Source organism: Bubalus kerabau, chromosome 16, assembly GCF_029407905.1.
Source record: "Bubalus kerabau isolate K-KA32 ecotype Philippines breed swamp buffalo chromosome 16, PCC_UOA_SB_1v2, whole genome shotgun sequence".
In the NCBI taxonomy this organism is placed as follows: domain Eukaryota; kingdom Metazoa; phylum Chordata; class Mammalia; order Artiodactyla; family Bovidae; genus Bubalus; species Bubalus kerabau.
In genome coordinates this window covers 23,545,875-23,565,576 of record NC_073639.1, presented here as the reverse complement: position 1 = coordinate 23,565,576, position 19,702 = coordinate 23,545,875, and the positions used below count along the sequence as shown (strand labels likewise).

The window sequence follows — 19,702 nt, the reverse complement described above, 5'->3', positions numbered from 1 at the left end:
AACAAATGAAATTCATGGAGGAAAAAAAAAAAAAAGGTGTATCAATGCATTCTATGGTGGTCCTGACAGCAGATTCCATCGAGAAAAATGTTACAAAATAGTAAATAAAAAGGAATATAACATTGCCAATGAGGATTTGCAGACTTGCACACCTTACACAGTCTTCTTTATCCCACATTTTGCAAATACTTTTCTCTGCTTAAAGAATCCTACAGCTCAAGTTTAAATTGTGGTGCTTTTATTTTTTCCCTTTAGGCTGCCCTGAAAAGTCTCACTTTTAACCACAGAATCTCTGCAGTGTCTAGGATTTCATTGACTTTTTCTATAAATTTGTATGCATTTCATCATATGGGGCCTCTGATGAGACATCTGGGTATTTGGGGACTGTAGCTTTTAGCTCCACTTTCAATAAGTGGAATTGGGACTTTTTACTCTATACCATTTTTTGCGAAGGCTCTAAGTCATTGACAAAAGCCCAGGTAATCATTTCCCTTCCATTTCACAAATTTTTACAAAGGTGAAAGAGAAGTGATTTGGTTATTGCTCCAAAGCATCAAATGTGCATCAGAACTGATAAAGAATTTGCCTACAATGCAGGAGACCCTGGTTCCATTCCTGGGTGAGGAAGATCCCCTGGAGAAGGGATAGGCTACCCACTCTAGTGTTCTTGGACTTCTCTGATGGCTCAGATGGTAAAGAATCCGCCTACAATGTGGGAGACCTGGGTTCAATCCCTGGGTTGGGAAGATCCCCTGGAGAAGGGCATAGAACCCACTCCTGTATTCTTGCCTGGAGAATCCCCATGAACAGAGGAGCCTGGAGGGCTACAGTCCATGGGGTCGCAAAGAGTTGGACACAACTGAGCGACTAAGCACAGCACAGCATACTGGATAAAGGGAAGCAGTGGAAAGCATCCTGCCTCTCTAACTCCACCATGATACAAAGAGAGCCAATTTAGAGATGAATGAGAACAGAAAGAAATCCTCCTTACTAACCTGTCCTTTGAGGCTATATCTAGATACACATGTTAATATGCATTACCAAAACAATAACAGCTGGCAGAGGAGTGTGCTTCCGGATGTGAATCATGGAGAGGATTTCTGGAAGGTGACCCTCCCGGGATGCAACATAGAATAACCTGATGGGAGAAAAATGTATAATCAATCATTTCCAAGGGGGAAAATCCAGAAAGCTAAGAGAAAACTTGCACCTTCTTTGCACCAAATGGTGATTACTTAGGTTTTGTTTTTTAAAGTAGAGTACATTATGAGAAATCAAATTTTGAATTTTATAAATATCTGCCAAAATATGATTCCTTGAGGAGAAACACTAGCAACATCCAATTCAGTACAGCTCTGCCCCCATATACATAAGCTCACCAGCTTATGGGGGATTTAGTTCTAGATTCCTATTATTACCTGTGTGCTGTCAATCCAACACAACATACACACACACACCAAACATTCATATTTATCTGATTGGGTTTTCATATTAAATCAAAAGGGATTTCTAGATGAAACAGAACAAAAGGGATGCAGATGGTGGGATAATGCTTTCTTGTGTCTATGACTTTACTTTTTTTCTTGTCACCTTTTCTTTAGAGAAACCAAAGATTTTATTACTAGAAATAAAATGCTGTTGTTATAGACATATATCCAAAAAAAAAAACAAAAACCCTTGATGCCTGGCTTCAGAGTAGGCTATGAGCAGACAAGCAGTGCCCTCTAATGGACAGAGTAGGACGTGCTGAGGAAGATTTCAATCTCGCGTGTCCCTTTAAAAACAACAGGTTTAGAGGCACTATTTCTTTTCTTCTTAAACTTTTTTTTTTTCTTTTCTTCTTAAACTTACCCTTATCACATCCCATCTCAAAAACAGAAATGCTTTTCTAGAAATGCTTGAACTACTCACCTGGAGACAGCAAACACACCACCATTCATGGAGCCAAAGCAGGAGAGGGCAACAAAGATCGGAACCGCTAATGAGAAATTTCCCAGGAGCCGCTCAGAAAAGGTCTAGTGAAAGGCAGAAGGGAGCAAATTAATGCTTTGCCAGAAAGTAGAATAAAATGAAACAGTTTAGGCCAAACTCGCTCCATGACTCTCTGTTCACCTGGTGACACGTGTGTGTTTTACAATCCTTCTTTTGGGTTAGGGTCAGACTAACCTCTTAGGATAATAATCAAAGGCAGGTAGCCTTGCTGGCTACAAAACTGTGGACAACGGTCTAAACAAGCACCTTTCCTCTACCTTCAAAAAGCAGTGATCCAGTTATCAAATCTATCAAGTATGATATCTATTGTCTCTGACTCTGGGAAGTACAAAAAAAAAAAAAGCTCAGTTCAGAATTTCTCCTTTTGGAGACAGAAATCCTTCTGTATGATACCTTCTCTTTAGTCTGGAAAGCCACATGTTTATAGTGAAGTGCAAAGGAAGACTGAGAAGTGCTGCAGATACTTATTTCATATACCAATCCTAGTGTTATGACTTAGAAGTGTGATGAAAAATAAGTGATGACTTAATATGTGTATCATGGATAAGAACAGTTCTGAAAATCTTCTGCCCCAGAAAAATCACATCAGCTGCATCTCTGTTTATCAAGTCCATCCCACCCTCTCAGGTATCTGCCAATGCCTTCTGTAGTTTCTTATTAAAAGCTTAGAATACCAATACAAGTCTGAGGGAATCAAGTCACAGAAAATATAAAAGAGAAACGAGGTTTATGACATTTCCTTTTATTCTATGGCATGTGCAAGACTGCAGATTTTCATGAAGGATATATTAAAAAAAAAAGATGTGGGATTCTTTACTTGTCCTTGAGCAGTTGGCGCTATGTAATTAATGGACCACATTACGCTCAGAGACTAAGTGCTGCCCTTTGTCTAGTAAGACGAGATGACGACCTGACATCAGAAAGCTCTGTGCATTTGGTTGTCTGGTAGAAGTTACAGCAGTGGGCAAAGTCTTCTTTAATACGGTGAACTCGTACATAGGTTCACGAAATGGGATAATTTGTTCCCTGTGGATGTTCCCTGTGGATGATTATTATGAGGTAATAGTGACTATTTTAAAAGGAACCGACATCTAGTGGTGGAAAGTTCTTTTTTTCCACCCTTCATTGTTACAAGGTCATGAATGAGCACTCTCTTACTAGCTAAGTTTTTACACCAAAAAGTCTGTGTCACAGAAAAGCAGTCCCCTAACATGACCTCTAGAAGCAAAAGATGGTCTTGAAGTCAAATAAATTTTGGAGAATGCTGTGAAATTATAAGTATTCACTTCTTTAGGAGTTAAAATACACATTAGCTTCTGTGATATTCTGAGAAGTACAATAAAAATGACATCTGTTTAACTTTGAATCACTCTATTTCCCCAAATTAATAATATCCTAGGAGCTAGTATTCAAAAGGATATATATACTAGGAAAAAAAAAAAAACAAATGCATATGGTCTACTTGGAAATTCTTAAGTGATACTTTGGGGAAAAGATTTTAAGTTAGCATTTAAAAAGTGTCTAAACAGGAAAGAGTGCAGAATAAATTGCAATTTGCATATCCCCAAAATGAATTCATTTAAATTCAGTAACTGCCCACCTGTACTTAAAAGACACTTTGGAAGAATAATGCCTTCTATTCAATGTGTATGTGGAAATGTGTTTTCAAGCTGGTATATGTGGACATATTTTACATGAAATTAATAATACAGAAATTGTATAGGATTGTATTTGTATCAATGGCTACAGCTGTAGCGATAGCTTTAGTTTAGTTAAATGGAATATGCTAAGGTGTGTCCTAAATTTTTAAAATATTCATTATCATTCAGTTCAAAAAAATTACTAAATTACCGAAACACTTTCCACTGGAGGGAACTACTATAAAACTGCATCAATTCATTAGCCTAAATTCGAACCGGCATTAGCCCCACTTAGACTTACCACCGCCACTGCATTTGAAAGCATCAGCTCCTCGGCACTAATGGTTGTGAAGTAGGCCACGTTTGTTAGCACGTAGCCAACAGTGACAATGGCCATGGATATACATATTGCGAGGGGGATGGTTCTGAAATGCACAAAGGAATTGCTTATTAGTCATCTTTTGTTAGTCATTTCTCTGAGACCAAAGAAAATAACAGGCTCATTCAAAGCAAAAAATAAAACGGTATGGATAATTACAGGCTCTGTTGAGTATGTATAAACATTTCATCTGGGTGAAGTACCACATAGTCCTTTGTAATTTAATAAGGTCCACGAGGGGAGATACTACATTTGTCTTGTCTACTGCTCTGCCCCAGAACATAGGGGTCTGTCCTATTCTTTTACTCCATAGATCTCAGAGCAGTGTTTCGCATACTTGAGCATGCATCACCTGGAAGGTCTGTTAAAACACAGATTGCTGAGCCCACCTCAAGAATTTCTGATTCAGGAAGATTTGCATCTGTAACACCTCCCTGGGTGATTCTGATGCTGCTGGCCTGGGTACCACACTTTGAGATCCACTGGCCTTTCAAATGGCTTTCAAATACTAATTCACTTGGCTTGACAATCTTTCTAAAACTAGTTTCCAAAAAGGTCTTTTGCATTCAGTGTTTTCCCCTTCAGTAATTCTCCTTGCCATCAAATAAGTGTACAGTATTGGAAGCACGGGAACAGGATATATCTACCTTTCTAAATGATGGCAATAATAATTTTGTACATAACACAAAAAGCCTAAAAGTGCTTCCAATAATGGTTTTGCACTGCCCTGCTGTGAGTTCAAAGGAAGCTCAAGATCATGAGTATCTATTAAAGCCATAGCATAGATAATCCCATGAAATTAGAGGTGACATGCTGTGAAGTACATATGACCGGACATCACTGACACCACGCAGCATCATGAAGTATCCGGCACAAATGCAATGTTATGTCTTCATTTAATGCACTTGGAAAGCCAGGAAGTTACTGACCCTAATAATTTGATTCCATGTTACCGATACACATTACTTGCTTAACATAATCACCTCTTCAGACTCTTTCCGGTTCAAGCAACTTAAACCTTCAGCTCCCTGCACAAAGGCTGATGGGGTTTTTTTAGCCATAGAACTTATCAGCCCTCATGGAGCCTTAACCCTGCTGGGTGCCACTAATGAAGACCTCCATATAATTTCTTCCAAGATGAAAATACAGTTCTGAAAACAGGAAGGAAAAAAGGCACAGCCTGCCTCACTCCCCAAGCTGGGTGTGTTGAGCACACGAAGTCCCAGCTCATTACACTGAATTCTCTATCCCCTGTTGAGAACAGGCAAACCCAGCCAGTCAGCAACTGCCATTCATTACGGCGCTTGGAGCCTGACACTTCCACTGATTCCCAAAGCCTTAAGCCTCGATGGGGAAACACACTGACCTCTAAAATCCTGGCATCCTAACAGGAAAGGAGCAGATGTTCCACTTCCCCAGCATGAAGAGGGTCCTATGGGATTTGCTGTTCACACCATAACACTCATTGCTCGTTGTGATTGATAAATGCTAAGTGTAAGCAATGGAAATCACTGGGCCAATACAAAACAGAGGGGTAAATGGCATAGGGCAAATTAAAGATGAATCCTGTTTCTTTGGGTACTTCCCTGGTGGCACTAGTGGTAAAGAACCTGCCTTCCAATACAGGAGATATGAGATATGGGTTTGATCCTAGAGTGGGGAAGATCCCCTGGAGGAGGGCATGGCAACCCACTCCAGTAATCTTGCCTGGAGAATCCCATGTAAGAGGAGCCTGGCAGGCTACAGTCCATGGGGTCGCCAAGAGTTGGACACAACCGAAGTGACTTAGCACACAAGGATGCCTGTTTCTTTGAAAGCGAGGTGGCAGATCAATGCAAAGGCAGAAGCAGCTGAGGAAGAAGGTGAATAGGCAGCTTTTCAATCACTCACTGTATTCCTTTCAATTTGAATCCCTAAGCTTCTATAACATCCCAAATAGGGTTCTGAGTTCTTTCTGTGGAGGAGGGAAGCAGAGAGGGAGAGACTCTCTAGAGATTCCTCGCAAGAGGATTAAGAAATGCGAAGGCTCTGCTAATTAAAAGTGAAGTGATTTATTGTTCAGTGCAGCGAAGTCACCTAACCCGTCCAGGGCAGGTAGTACTGTCAATCACGTGATGCCGCCACAGAGCAGAGAGAAGTGAGTCTGAAATCTGATGGTGCTCTCCCAGCAGAGAACCTAGCCTCCCAAGGCAACCTCCCTGTTTCCTGCCCAAAGATTATGGTCTTTCTGAGGGGGGATTTCTAAACTGACTCCAGCAGAAGGGATCTTAAAAAAAATTGAAGTTTCCAGGTTAGTTTCCCTTTCTTTTTTTCCTTCCTCAACTTGTCAATAACAAAAACAACAGCAGCAACTCTGCTATGTACCCCCTACTTTACATATTTGTCTCATTTTATCCTTGGAAAATTCTGTGATTTAGGAGCATCATCACCATTTTATATATGAGTAAATGAAGTCTTAGTTTAAACAACTGTTCAGGATACACAGCTGATAAGTAGAACCTCAGAATTCAGCCACAGATCTAGCCTACCTTGAAGTCAAAGCACTTAAAACCACTAAAGAAAACTCTCTCATGGATGTGGGTCTTCAAACTCAATTTTCAGAGAAATCATAACTATTGAATATGTATAATGTTAATTGAAAGCTCTTATGACTGTATTCTTCATGTATTCACTGAAAATGCAGTTTTATGTAGTATGAAGGAAGGGAAAAGACTTATTCCATGATTTTCATAAATTATGAAACATTATAGTTCTTAAGAGCTATACTTCAGTGTTTCTGTCTTATGTGAACTATAATGTCAAGGAAATGTTTTCAAAAGTCTCAATATTTAGGAAATACTGGTTCCTCCTTAATTTAAAAACAGCAAAAGCTCACTGACTAAACTTCCCTAGACAACTCTTACAGAAAAGGAGGAAAAGTAAGCATACACGAAAGATAATTTGAAATAGATTATTAACAGTTTTACTATCAGCCAAATACACTGTATAGATACCAGAGGGGGGAAAAAAATCAAAGGAGTTTAAACTATAGGATAAAGGAGGAAAAGGGTCTAAACTTGCAGCAATTCACAATAAGCCCAGTAATTCCTCTTGAGGTAAAATTAAGCCATGGGAATTGGAGAGGATGAGGCCAGATAGCCACTAGCTTCTGTCCTTAAGGTTCCATTTCACTTTCACAAAGGGAAGGAGAGGAGGTTGTGGCTGCCTTGGCATAAACCGCGATCATTTACCAAGAACAGTTCATTTGTTCAGAAGGGCTTGGCACCATGTGTGTAACTCCTGGATTTCAAGCAGCAAAGCCTAAGAGCCCCTGGGTGAGCTGATAAAAGCTCTTAGGCCATGTAGAAGCAATCTTTCTGGAGGCTTTAGATGCAGAGGGCAGATAAGCACAGTTAGTACCCAAGATTAAGGCAAATGGCATATGATAACAAAAGGAATCAAGGGAACTGGTAGGCCACTGATATTTCAAAGCCCCTGTGTTACTGTGGGGTATGCATCAATTGTAAATGCAACAAAAGCATTGTCTTTAAGCTGAATAAAAATGATTTGCACCTATGACTTATACTCTCTCAAATGTTTGTGCATTTTTTTAATGATTAACAAGATACTAATTATTAGAAAGATAGTATTGGGAAGAGATTTAATCCTTAAGAGCTTTTTTGTGGTATCTAACTATCTATATACCTGCCTTCCCAGGTATGGCAGTGGTAAAGAATCTGCCTGCCAATGCAGGAGACAGGGGTTTGATCCCTGGATCAGGAAGATCCCCTGAGGAGGATATGGCAACCCACTCCAGTATTCTTGTCTGGAGATTCCTATGGACTAGGAGCCTGATGGGCTGCAGTCCATGGGGTTGCAAAGAGTCAGACAAGACTGAGACACTAAATAACAACAATAAACAACAAACTATATACACAGGTCAACAGATAGATGGATATAGTCTTTTCAATTATGTATTAATGGGAAGAATTAAGTGAGAATCTGATATTTTTATTAACTGAAAATAGTCTCCAATTAAAAGGTCTTGGATAGTCTTTTGTTGTAGGCTTATTTTAAATTGGCATCTGTAACCGGTCTATGTAACACATGGATAAATGTTTATTTTATCAGAAATTATTAAATGGAGGTCTCTGGAACATCTGCTTAGAAGCACTCTCATTCTAGAGGTAGGCTTCCTCAGAAATTTAAATAATTCCAATAGGAATGGCAGGTAGATTATATTTGTATAATCTAAAAAGTGCTGGCAAATACATTTTATCTCCAAATACACACATGGCATTTCATATCCTTTGTGAAATAAAATAGAATATGAACAAATGACAAAATCCAAAACTCACTGAAACAGGAGGCAATTTTCAAACAATTTTCCCTTGTTTGTATTTTCAAACAAGGGAACCAAGGCTCAGAGAGGTTACACGACTTGACAGGCCAAGGTCACAAAAGTAGTAAGCGTGAGAGCTGGATCTTGAACCTAGATCTTCCAATGCTAAGTTCCACATTCATGGAGTTTATCTCATCCAGGATAACATGTCTGCTTTGTGCTTACCTGAACTCTAGGTACAAAGTTCCTAGGATTTTTACATGCTGACAAACACATGGTCTATTTATAATACAAAGATCAGAAGGCTGATATCTTCTGATGTTACCATGTGACACATTTTAAGCCAAGTATATTTTACTATGCACTTAATCATCACAAATGATGCAGCATGGGATGCATTTTTAATACACTTTGCATCTATATGATTGAGCATCAAAAATGATCATTGTTTCCAGCTTCATATTGGCTAAAAAGACTCCTGCCATGAAAACAGAATTAACAAACCTAGCTTGATTCTTCAGAGCCGAGGAACCTGAAGGTCACAAAGATTTCTGATATTCAGACATCTGAGTAATTCTGTAATCACTTGAATTTCTGGATATTTCTAAAGCTGTTTTATAAATGGCATAAAATCTTCTGAGATTTATGTGAATGAAAGTAAGTTTCATACATTCCTCTGTGAATATACTGACTGGGGACCACAAAACTCATTGGTCCCCAGGCATCTAAAATTGTCTTTGAGCCATGGAACTGGGCATGATGAGAGTTCTGCTAAAACCCACTCTTGTGTATACTGGAAACTTCTAAGAGAAGTGCTTGATTCTTCACATTTTTTTAATTTAAAAATCATTAATATTTTAATGCAAGTATTTGGCATTCAGGAGGAAGCAGGGAGGGGAAAAAAGAGAAATTAAGAAGGGCAAGAACATTAGCATAAGCAAAATAGATAACTAGTGGGAAGCTGGGGCTTCCCCAGTGGCTTGGTGGGTAAAGAATCAGTCTGCAATGCAGGCAACACAGGAGACACAGATTCTATCCCTGGGTGGAGAAGATCCTCTAGAGAAGGAAATGGCAACCCACTTGAGTATTCATGTCTGGAAAATCCCATGGAGAGAGGAGCCTGGCTACAGTCCATGGAGTTACAAAGAGTCAGACAGGACTGAGCAGCTAAGTACTTTCCACTTAGTGGGAAGCTAAGTGTTGCTACATAACACAGGGAGCTCAATCTGGTGCTGATGCTCTGTAACAACCTAGAGGGTGGGATGGGGTTGGGGGACGGAAGGGAAATTCAAGAGGGAAGGGACATATGCATACTCAGAGCTGATTCACGTTGTTGTATGGCAGATACCAACACAGCATTGTAAACCAATTTTCCTCCAATTAAAAATTTTAAAAATAAAAATTAAAAAAAGGGCATGAAAACAGCAAACTTCTTAATATGAGATACAAATAAAAAGGAAAATGGGATTTTTCACAAAATTTTAAAATTTTTAGTAAACTATTTCTATATAACTGAAAAAAAGCCATGACTGATGTCAACATAAAATATTTAATATTATAAATACTTTTTTGCTTCTGAGTACTTATTTTAGAATCATACATATTTCCCATTTTCTTTATAAGGACCCTGAGGAGACCTTGAAAACCTTTCTCTAGATCTGACCCAGAAGTGACTCAAGCATGTCTTACCAATCCCTTTTTGATCCACCAATTTAATTTTGAAGAATTATTCAGTTTATTTTATTACCACTACCGTTAATTTTATCTCACTCCAAATATGTTACAAACCAAAAGATAAATAATAGTATATATCAAAGGAAATCTATATTTTTTCATTCATGTGATTCTTCTTTCATACATTTTTACATAATTTCCCCATTTCTTGCTCATCTCAAACTCTCCAGAGATGCCCTCTAGAATGGAAATGTAATATCTGGCTAGGTGATTTCTGATGTTTCCAGCAGGGACTGTATTACAAAGAAGAGTTCTTGGATTGTTTTCCAGACTTGAAACAGTTAGATTACAGATGACTGGACTCTGATGAATTGCTTTATGTTTTCAGTGATTTTGTCTCATTGTTATTTAGTGCTATCATATCTCTAGTTATATACCGCGAGTGGGAACTGGACTGTTAATAACACTACAAGAGAACTGCACTTGAGGAGACACAGCAAGCAGTTGGGAAGAAGGTGAGGGTTGTCACTGAAAGGAGAAAATGGAGCAAGAGGAAGAATACATTCAATAAAGCTATTTATAAACATTCTTAGAGGTCCACGGTTCACATTCTAACTTAATGACAATTTCTGGGCCAAGGCTGAACACAGTGATGTGACAAGCAGATTGTCACATAAAGGTACACAGTGATCCCACTGACTTCAAGCATTAAACACTTGCCCTCTGCTTCTTAACTGCACTCTGGCAAAGTTATGGGTATTTTCACTGAGACGCTGTAAATTTCATTACCACTGATGTCTAATCTAAATCTCACCATTTTCCATTGTCCACAGATGAAGAACTCCATAAACAAAAAGAAGACAGAGAAACCTGTAGGGAAATGTAAGAAATGAACAGAAACAGATTAAAAGACTGCAGGCTGAAGGAGGCTCAAGGAACAAACACAGATACATGAAAGAGAGAGAAAAGTGCAGCAAAACCGCTCAGAAAAATGAACTAAAGTAGAAACTTATAATTCAGAAACAGGGTAATAAGCAATCAGAAGCATTAGTATAAGCATTTTCAACCCTAACAACACTTGATTTTTTATCCCACTATTAGAATAAATTCATGCCTAAATAAAATTATTCAGCAAAATGTAAATAGCTTGAGAGTAAATTTTCATTTGCTTGAATTTCATATGAACAAAAAATTTGCATTGTCTGCATCTCATTTTTTCTCATTTTCTCAAGATTTAGAGTGTGTCTTCCAGATGTATTACAGTTATCCATATTTATCATGGATGAATGTAGAGATATTAGTAGGCAAGTTTGAGTGCACAAAAATAGAAACAAAATTGGTTTTTGATAAAATGTTAGCAAGTAAATAAATCAGAAGATAAAATATTTTAATAACAATAAATTACATTTCACACTAATGTTCAATCCTTACTTTTGTTATATTGTTTTTATACTATACTTTTTAAAACGTTATATTTTCCTTGGGATTTTGTGTAAAGTACTCTAAGGTGATACAAACCATTTTTTCAAAATAAGCAAGTTCCTGAGATTCAGATGCATAAAGTGAAAGTGAGAGCTTGGTCATGTCCAACTCCAGGCCAGAATACTGGAGTGGGTAGCCTTTCCCTTCCCCAGGGGATCTTCCCAACCCAGGGATCAAACCCAGGTCTCCTGCATTGCAGGCAGATTCTTTATCAGCTGAGCAACAAGGGAAGCCCAAGAATACTGAAGTGCATAGCCTATCCCCTCTCCTGTGGATCTTCCCAACTCAGCAATCAAACTGGGATCTCCGGCAATGTGGGCAGATTCTTTACCAACTGAACTATCAGGGAAGGCCTCAGATACATATGGCTGAGAAAATGAACTACTCATCAAAATTCTGTGTTCTTCTTTCCAAAATATTCCTGCGAAGCAGCTATCTAGATAGACATTTCCCAGACTCTCCAGTATCTAGGTGGGAGTGTGGCTCATTCATCCGTGTCGATTGATGTGGCAATTGCAGACAAGGTGGTTAAGAGTGGGTTGCCTTGTCCACCCCTGCACCCCACTCCTACTTCCCTAGTTGCAGAGGATCTACACAGAGGCAAAACCACAATGTGGAAGAAGGAATCTGGGCCACAGAATCAATACGTGGAATAAAATCCACCTGCAGCCAGGGACACCAACAGTGGACTGTTACATGATTTAAAAATTAAATCACGTGTATACCTGTGGCGGATTCATGTTGATATATGGCAAAACCAATACAATATTGTAAAGTTAAAAAATAAAATTAAAAAAAATTGAACTTTCGATTGTTAAGAGCCACTGAAAATCTGTGGCTCATTTGTTAAAGCAGCTAGCATTACCCTGACTAATAAGAGAATGAAGGACTTCATTTTATCAAGACTTTTTGTCGATCTCAGTGAATTAATTTATATGAGACAAAATGGGTCCTCATTAATTTTTATCTTATGTCTTTTGTTTTGTAAGAGACTAGTATATGACATAAAGTCTTTAAAATGATGTCCCACATGAGAATAAATTAAAACATTTGAAAAAGTTAGAATAGTGAAAATTCTATTATTCTTCCAACTTCCCAGAAACAGAGCAAATATAGACCCCATTGTTCACTCTTTTGAAATATAATATCCCCTGCACTTCAATGTATAATTGAAATCAATCAGTATAATTGAGATCAATGTATAATTGCCTTTTTTTGACCAAGGACACATAATAAGATAATGCAATGTTTAATAAATATACTCACGCTAAGAACAAGGTGATGTAAAATAAATATACCCACTTTGGCATAGTAAGTGGGAATTAAGAGTCAAAATTCCCTCAGGCCATTAACATGAGTCTCAGAAGGAACTGATAACACTTCTCCTACTATAAACCCATAAATCAAATCCAACAGAGGAGCCTGGAGGGCTACAGTCCATAGAATCTCATAGTGTCTGCTGCTGCTGCTAAGTCGCGTCAGTCATGTCTGACTCTGTGCAACCCCATAGACAGCAGCCCACCAGCCTCCTCTGTCCCTGGGATTCTCCAGGCAAGAACACTGGAGTGGGTTGCCATTTCCTTCTCCAAGGCATGAAAGTGAAAAGTGAAAGTGAAGTTGCTCAGTCATGTCTGACTCTTTGAGACACCACGGACTGCAGCCCACCAGGCTCCTCCATCCATGGGATTCTCCAGGCAAGAGTACTGCAGTGGGTTGCCATTGCCTTCTCCCCTCATAGTGTTGGGCACTACTAAAGCAACTTAACATACATACGTGCATAGATATACTAACTAATAGGTAAGTAGGCGAACCTATTCTCACTCACTTCAACCAGATCAGTCCTCTTTTACTTGTTTTATGTATTGATACACAACTGAAGTGATCCAGTGCTTTTGAATAGTTTTAACATCATTCCTCCAGACGCTACAAGTCAAATCATGTCTTTAGATAATTTTTGGACTCAATACTGGCTTCCTATTAAAGGTACATGAATTGGTTTCATAAATTGCCTATCTATGAATGATTGCATATATGGATATATTTGATCCTAAAAGTTAAAATAATTTTTCACTGCCACAAATTACCTATCCTACGTATAGGTAATTAAGGGAAAAATTCTTAGCAGGAAAGGTATAAAGTTGATAGGGGAGCTAATAGTTATGTCTTGACTTTAATCAAAATGGTAAATTCACAAGGCCAGGCTCCAGAGAACATGACACAGCAGCTTAATGGAGCCACAGAGAACGGCAAAGATGAGAAGAAAAAGAGCTGATAGGTTAAGCACCTTGCCAGTTAAGAGAGATAATATGTCATTACCAAGAAAGTCATGATGAAGACTCCTGTATGGAACAGTTGACAGTTCCCTGCAAAGGTCACAAAGGCCCCCAGAATGGCAGAACTTTCTGCAAGCTCCTCTCTGCTCTCCTTGGGCTTTCCCGTTACCAAGACTTGTATACCCAGTAGAAATGGATATCGTCATCTTTTATCTTTCAGCTCAAAAGTTAAACCTTTTGAAAAATAAGCTTTTGTGCTTTATCTTGTATTTGCTAATGCCTTTTCTTAGATTGCAAGGATTCACATCCCTCCCCTTAGGGATACACTGTATTACAAAGTCCAACACAACATGCAATGGTTGAGGGGCCACCTGCCTCAGAAAGAGAAGTGGTTCCCTCATTCACCCACCCTGTAATTTCCCTTCTCTTACATAGTCTCCCTTAGCCCCATCCTCAAATTCCTATAACCAAGAAGAGAAAAAAATGTACATATACGATCGCAAGTGTAAGCTTTCTTTATGCAAAACCTTTTCTCTGAAGTTTTGCCTTTGATGTTTGTTTTTAGCTTGATTTCATAGAATTATGAAAAATTCTATGGACTCCAATCTGAAGGCTGGTTCATGTTCCAGTCATTTGCAGGGACCTAGAAGATCACTGGACCTCTCCAGGCTTAAACTTCCTCCTTAAAGAGGGTGCTGAATTAATGAAATGCAGTGTCCATTTCACTTGGAAGATCATCATTTGATCACTTTAGCAAATAAAGCTGATTTGTAAAGACTGTTTAACAGAATCCTTTGCATGCAAGCTAAGCCCTTGCTCATGTATCAGAGCATCCAAGGAAATGCCTGCTTTTGCCTCGTTCTGTCGTTGCTCAGCCGTGTCCGACTCTTTGCGACCCCATGAATCGCAGCACGCCAGGCCTCCCTGTCCATCACCAACTCCCGGAGTTCACTCAGACTCACGTCCATAGAGTCAGTGATGCCATCCAGCCACCTCATCCTCTGTCATCCCCTTCTCGTCTTGCCCCCAATCCCTCCCAGCATCAGAGTGTTTTCCAATGAGTCAACTCTTCGCATGAGGTGGCCAAAGTACCGGAGTTTCAGCTTTAGCATCATTCCTTCCAAAGAAATCCCAGGGCTGATCTCCTTCAGAATGGACTGGTTGGAACTCCTTGCAGTCCAAGGGACTCTCAAGAGTCTTCTCCAACACCACAGTTCAAAAGCATCAATTCTTCGGCGTGACTTTCAAACTCTTCTTCTGGGTCTTGAGATTTTGATTCTATCCTCAATCAGGAATACCAGCACATTCCAACTACCTACATTGTATCAGCCTGTCTGACCATTACAGAAAAGCATTTAAAGGCTAAGTGGTCTGTCCCTTCTCCAAATTCTAAGACAGTGTTTATAGATCAGGTCAGACCTCTGGATGCCACATTAAATGGACAATATTATCAAAGACATTTATATTTCATGCCTTTAGCTTTCATCAAAATGTTATTACAAATATATTTTTTAAAATTATATGAATTTTAGGAGGACATTTGTAATAACATTGTTAAGGATATTGTCATTTGATCTATCAGAGTTGTTTATAAAAAAGTTCATTCACTTCACCACTGTTTGTCAAATATCTTATTTATGCTAGACATTGTTATAAGTCAAGTGATAAAGATATAAACTACAATAAAAAATTCATTCTCTTATGGAATCCAAAATTTGAACAGGATAAGACATGGAGCTCCCCACCTCCCATTCTTCACATGATGCCCCAGTCAGTCAGGCTCAGATTGAAATCTCCCCTTAGAGAAGCCTCCTCTCCATTTCAGAGTATGCCCCACAACCCCTGTACTCCTCATTCTCTACTATTTTCAATGTGAGGAAAACAAAACATTTTTAACTCCAAAAGTCTTTGCAAATATCCTTGTATTTTCACTTACCAAATTCAACAGAGAAATTAAGAACATTCAACTGAGCACATCAAGTGTCCTGCAAGCATTTGCTCTAAAACTCTAGTGCAAATATTTTCATGAGGAGCTGTCAGGACTCTGTCACTCTCAAGGATAATTCTGCTTTTTACAAACTTTGTAATCACATGTGGAGAGTTCCTGGACTATTTGGCCTCTATTATTCATTTATTTATTTGCTTTTTATCAACCTGTTATTTTTGGACATGTTCTAAAAGACATCAAAGCAAGAAGAGAAGATAACTACTTGGGATGTATAAAGGGATTAAAAAACTTAGAAGTGTGTTTATAATTGTGATGGAAAAACTCAAAAAACTTAGCAAATTTAAATTACTTCAAGCAAACTAAGCTATCGTTTTGACTCTTCCTTTTATATTATTTTCACAGCTATGAGATAAATCTGTATAAATCTCCCAAAAGAAGACTTTAAAAAAATAAATAAATGGAAGCAATGAAGAGGAAAAAGGAGAAAAATGTTAAGAGGCAGCTTTAGCGAAAAAAAGGAATGTTTATTCCATCCAAACCTCATGTGAATTCTAAATTATTAAATCTCTGCAAACACCTGATTTATGAACAGGATAACACAGCCCCTAGCCAAAATCATTTTTAATAAAAAGCAAGAGGTTTCCTGAAGTTCATCTCAGATTTAATATCAAACACAGCAGCCACACATGAACGTTTCCCCATAAAACAGGAACACAGCATGGCACTGTCAGCCGGCAACCATCAGCAGAGACATAGCAGTACAAACAAACAGGGTGTCCACACCGTGAAAGGGATCAGGGCTCGCAACCTAGAGGCGGCAGCCCGTGGAAAGGGATCACAGACTGAAAAGATATCACTGAGGAAGGGAAAAGGCACGATGAAGGCTCACTTCTAAACATGTAATAGCAGCTGACTCACTCCTGGTCAAAGCGCTGAGCTTCTTGATTGACTTATTGGATTGAGAGAGCAATGCGATTGTGTCTTGAGTTGATTTCTATGCATATATTTGGAACGGTACCAAATGAGCTGGAACCACCACAAGAAAATAAGTGCTAGAAATGATATAATTCAATACTGCATTCTCATTTTGTAAGAAAAGTAGCAAGTGTCTAAGAGATGCATTAAAAACATGATTTGAGTATTTTCCCACAGATGTTTGGTTCAATGACAAGAAAGATGTCAAGGGAAAAACTTATTATTTCTAATATATGTTGCTTAGGAATTGTGTATATTGCCATGGTTATACTCTGTGTGGCAAAAGATTATTTCTCAGGAGTATAAATTGAACTAGTTGGATACATACATAATAATTACATTCTTTCATGCTTAATCCCTTACACGGTTGATTCAACAACTACAAGCATCATAAAGAAATAACTTTTGCATGTTTCCACTGAAATTTCTATTGATATTCTGGCATTTGACATTTTGTTTAAAAATATTCCGCAACAGAGACAATCATTACAAAAGGTGCTTTATCAGTAGAGATCAGGTGTTAAAAAAAGAAAGGCTAAAGGGGAAAAGATTAAGACTAATATTATTGGATGATAACTTGTAGGTTATTTTAATTAGTCAGCATTTAAAAAATCTAATAGAATAAGAAGAATAAGCCAACAATTAACCATAGTACACAGCAAAAGAAATTTCTAGACTATAAAGAATTTAGTCATATATGCAAAAGTGGGCATGTTTAGTCACTCAGTCGTGTTCAACTCTTTGCAGCCTTATGGACTGTCACTCACCAGGCTCCTCTGTCCATGGGATGTTCCAGGCAAGAATACTGGAGTGGGTTGCCATTTCCTTCTCTATGCATATATGCAGAAAATATCTTTATATAGTGCAAGTTATATTATGAGATAATATTAGCAAAATAACTTGAAAAACCATGAGTTTTAAATTTCAAAGTACTGCATGGATTCTCTTCCTATGCATGGAAAGCTAAGAGTAGAAACTGTCTTTATACAAATATGTTATACTCATGTTGATTTATTTATAGAAAAAGAATACTGATTAAGGCCTCCTTTTCCTCTCAATTAAAAAAAGCATGAAAACTTTTAATAATAAAAATTTCATATTAATTGGTTGATAGATCAATAGAGGAGATAAGTGAAACAGAATAGATTACCTTGAAATAAAACCTAGTACATGACATAGAAGCTTAATATATAAGATAACTGTAGTAAATGTTATAAACTAAGTAAATATCATAAGCTAAAGGTAATATAACTGTTCAAGAAATTATGGGATATTGGAATATTGGGGAAAAATAAAAGATAGATGGATATGTTAGATGGATCACACTCGAAAAAATCCATTCCAGATAAGACAAAATGTTCAATGGAAAAAATCAAGGAAAAACAAACAAAACATGAGTGAGATTTAAATGATCTAGGATATAGAAACAGTTATGATATAAAAGCAGAGAAGGCAATGGCACCCCACTCCAGTACTCTTGCCTGGAGAATCCCATGGATGGAGGAGCCTGGTGGGCTGCATTCCATGGGGTCGCTAAGAGTCAGACACGACTGAGCGACTTCACTTTCACTTTTCACTTTCATGCATTGGAGAAGGAAATGGAAACCCACTCCAGTGTTCTTGCCTGGAGAATCCCAGGGACGGGGGAGCCTGGTGGGCTGCCGTCTATGGGGTCACACAGAGTCGGACACGACTGAAGCGACTTAGCAGTAGCATGATATAAAAGCAATATAAAGAAAAAAATTTTTAATGGTTACATTTAAATGTGCTGCTACTGCTAAGTCACTTCAGTCATATCCGATTCTTTCCGACCCTATGGACTATAACCCACCAGGCTCCTCTGTCCATAGGATTCTCCAGGCCAGAATTGTGGAGTGGGTTGCCATTTCCTCCTCCAAGGGATCTTCCTGACCCAGGGATCTAGCCAGCATCTCCTGTGTCTCCTGCATTGGCAGGCAGGTTCTTTACCACTAGCGCCACCTGGGAAGCCCCACATTTAAATGTAATAAATATTTAAACATTTTACTTATTAGTTACTATATTTAAATTCAAAGTTCTATAAGTTGAATCATAAAGAAAAATTTATTTACATGAAAAATTCATAAAATGTTTACAAAAAAAAAAAAAAACAGGATATAAAGAATCAGTGCCCATGATATACAAAGAATTCTGTTGAATCATGACTATTCATGCCCCCACGTGGCATCCACACAGCTACCTGACAAGAAGTAGTATTAAGCGTCTTGTGTGAAATTGGAACTTAAAACAAGGAAGTTTAATTTTTGCTTTTCATTTAACAAAGATTTTTTATAAATAATGATACAATGCTGATTAAGTGTTCTTAACTATCACTATTGGGAAAGGAAATTGATATATGTACCCATTTTGGGAAGCAACTTGGTAATGCAAAAGAGGCCTTTTAAAATTTCATTGCCTTTGACATAGTAAAAGGCTCTTTTATCAATCTTCCTAAGAAAATCATTGACTATGTACTAAGATTTACATATTAAATACATAAAAACAACATTATTAGACTAAGAAAAACTGGGAACATTTTCAATGTCTAAAAGAAAAATGAGTACATACTGATGCACCTACCCAGTAAAATATTATACCACCATTAAAAATGGTATTAGATTTTAAAGATCTAGGAAAATAACGAAATGACATGAAATTTAAAAAGTGAGATAGATCTAGATAAAATAAAGAGTTAAGCTTGACAGACAGCAAATCTAGATGGCAGAGAAGACTTCATAGTTTCTTCAAACTGCTGCGGATGCAGCAATGAGTGACACAGGAGAAACTGCAAATATATAATCAAACAAGTAAATACATACTAAAATGCCAAGGTTATGAAAAAATGCCTCTGTATATTTACCTCTACTAATACATGCATGGCACAAATACACACACAAATGGGAAAAAAAAACTGTCAATAACAATGAGTACTCACATTTGATCTAATCATGAGATGATAGCTGACTTTAATTTCCTTCTACATATTTTGATATTCTAAAA

The 19,702-nt window shown here is 37.9% G+C and overlaps 1 protein-coding gene across 9 annotated transcripts in view; it reads right to left on the bottom strand.

The window, feature by feature from the left end:
* SLC7A11 (solute carrier family 7 member 11) overlaps positions 1-19,702 on the bottom strand; it is a 553,887-nt gene that overhangs the window by 14,693 nt on the left and 519,492 nt on the right. For all 9 annotated transcript variants that reach the window (XM_055550995.1, XM_055550992.1, XM_055550991.1 and 6 more), the window contains 3 exons: positions 3,934-4,057; positions 1,912-2,015; positions 1,042-1,138 (listed from right to left, as the gene is read on the bottom strand). In XM_055550995.1, coding sequence (XP_055406970.1) covers positions 1,042-1,138; positions 1,912-2,015; positions 3,934-4,057 — 325 coding nt within the window. The remainder of the gene's footprint in view (positions 1-1,041; positions 1,139-1,911; positions 2,016-3,933; positions 4,058-19,702) is intronic.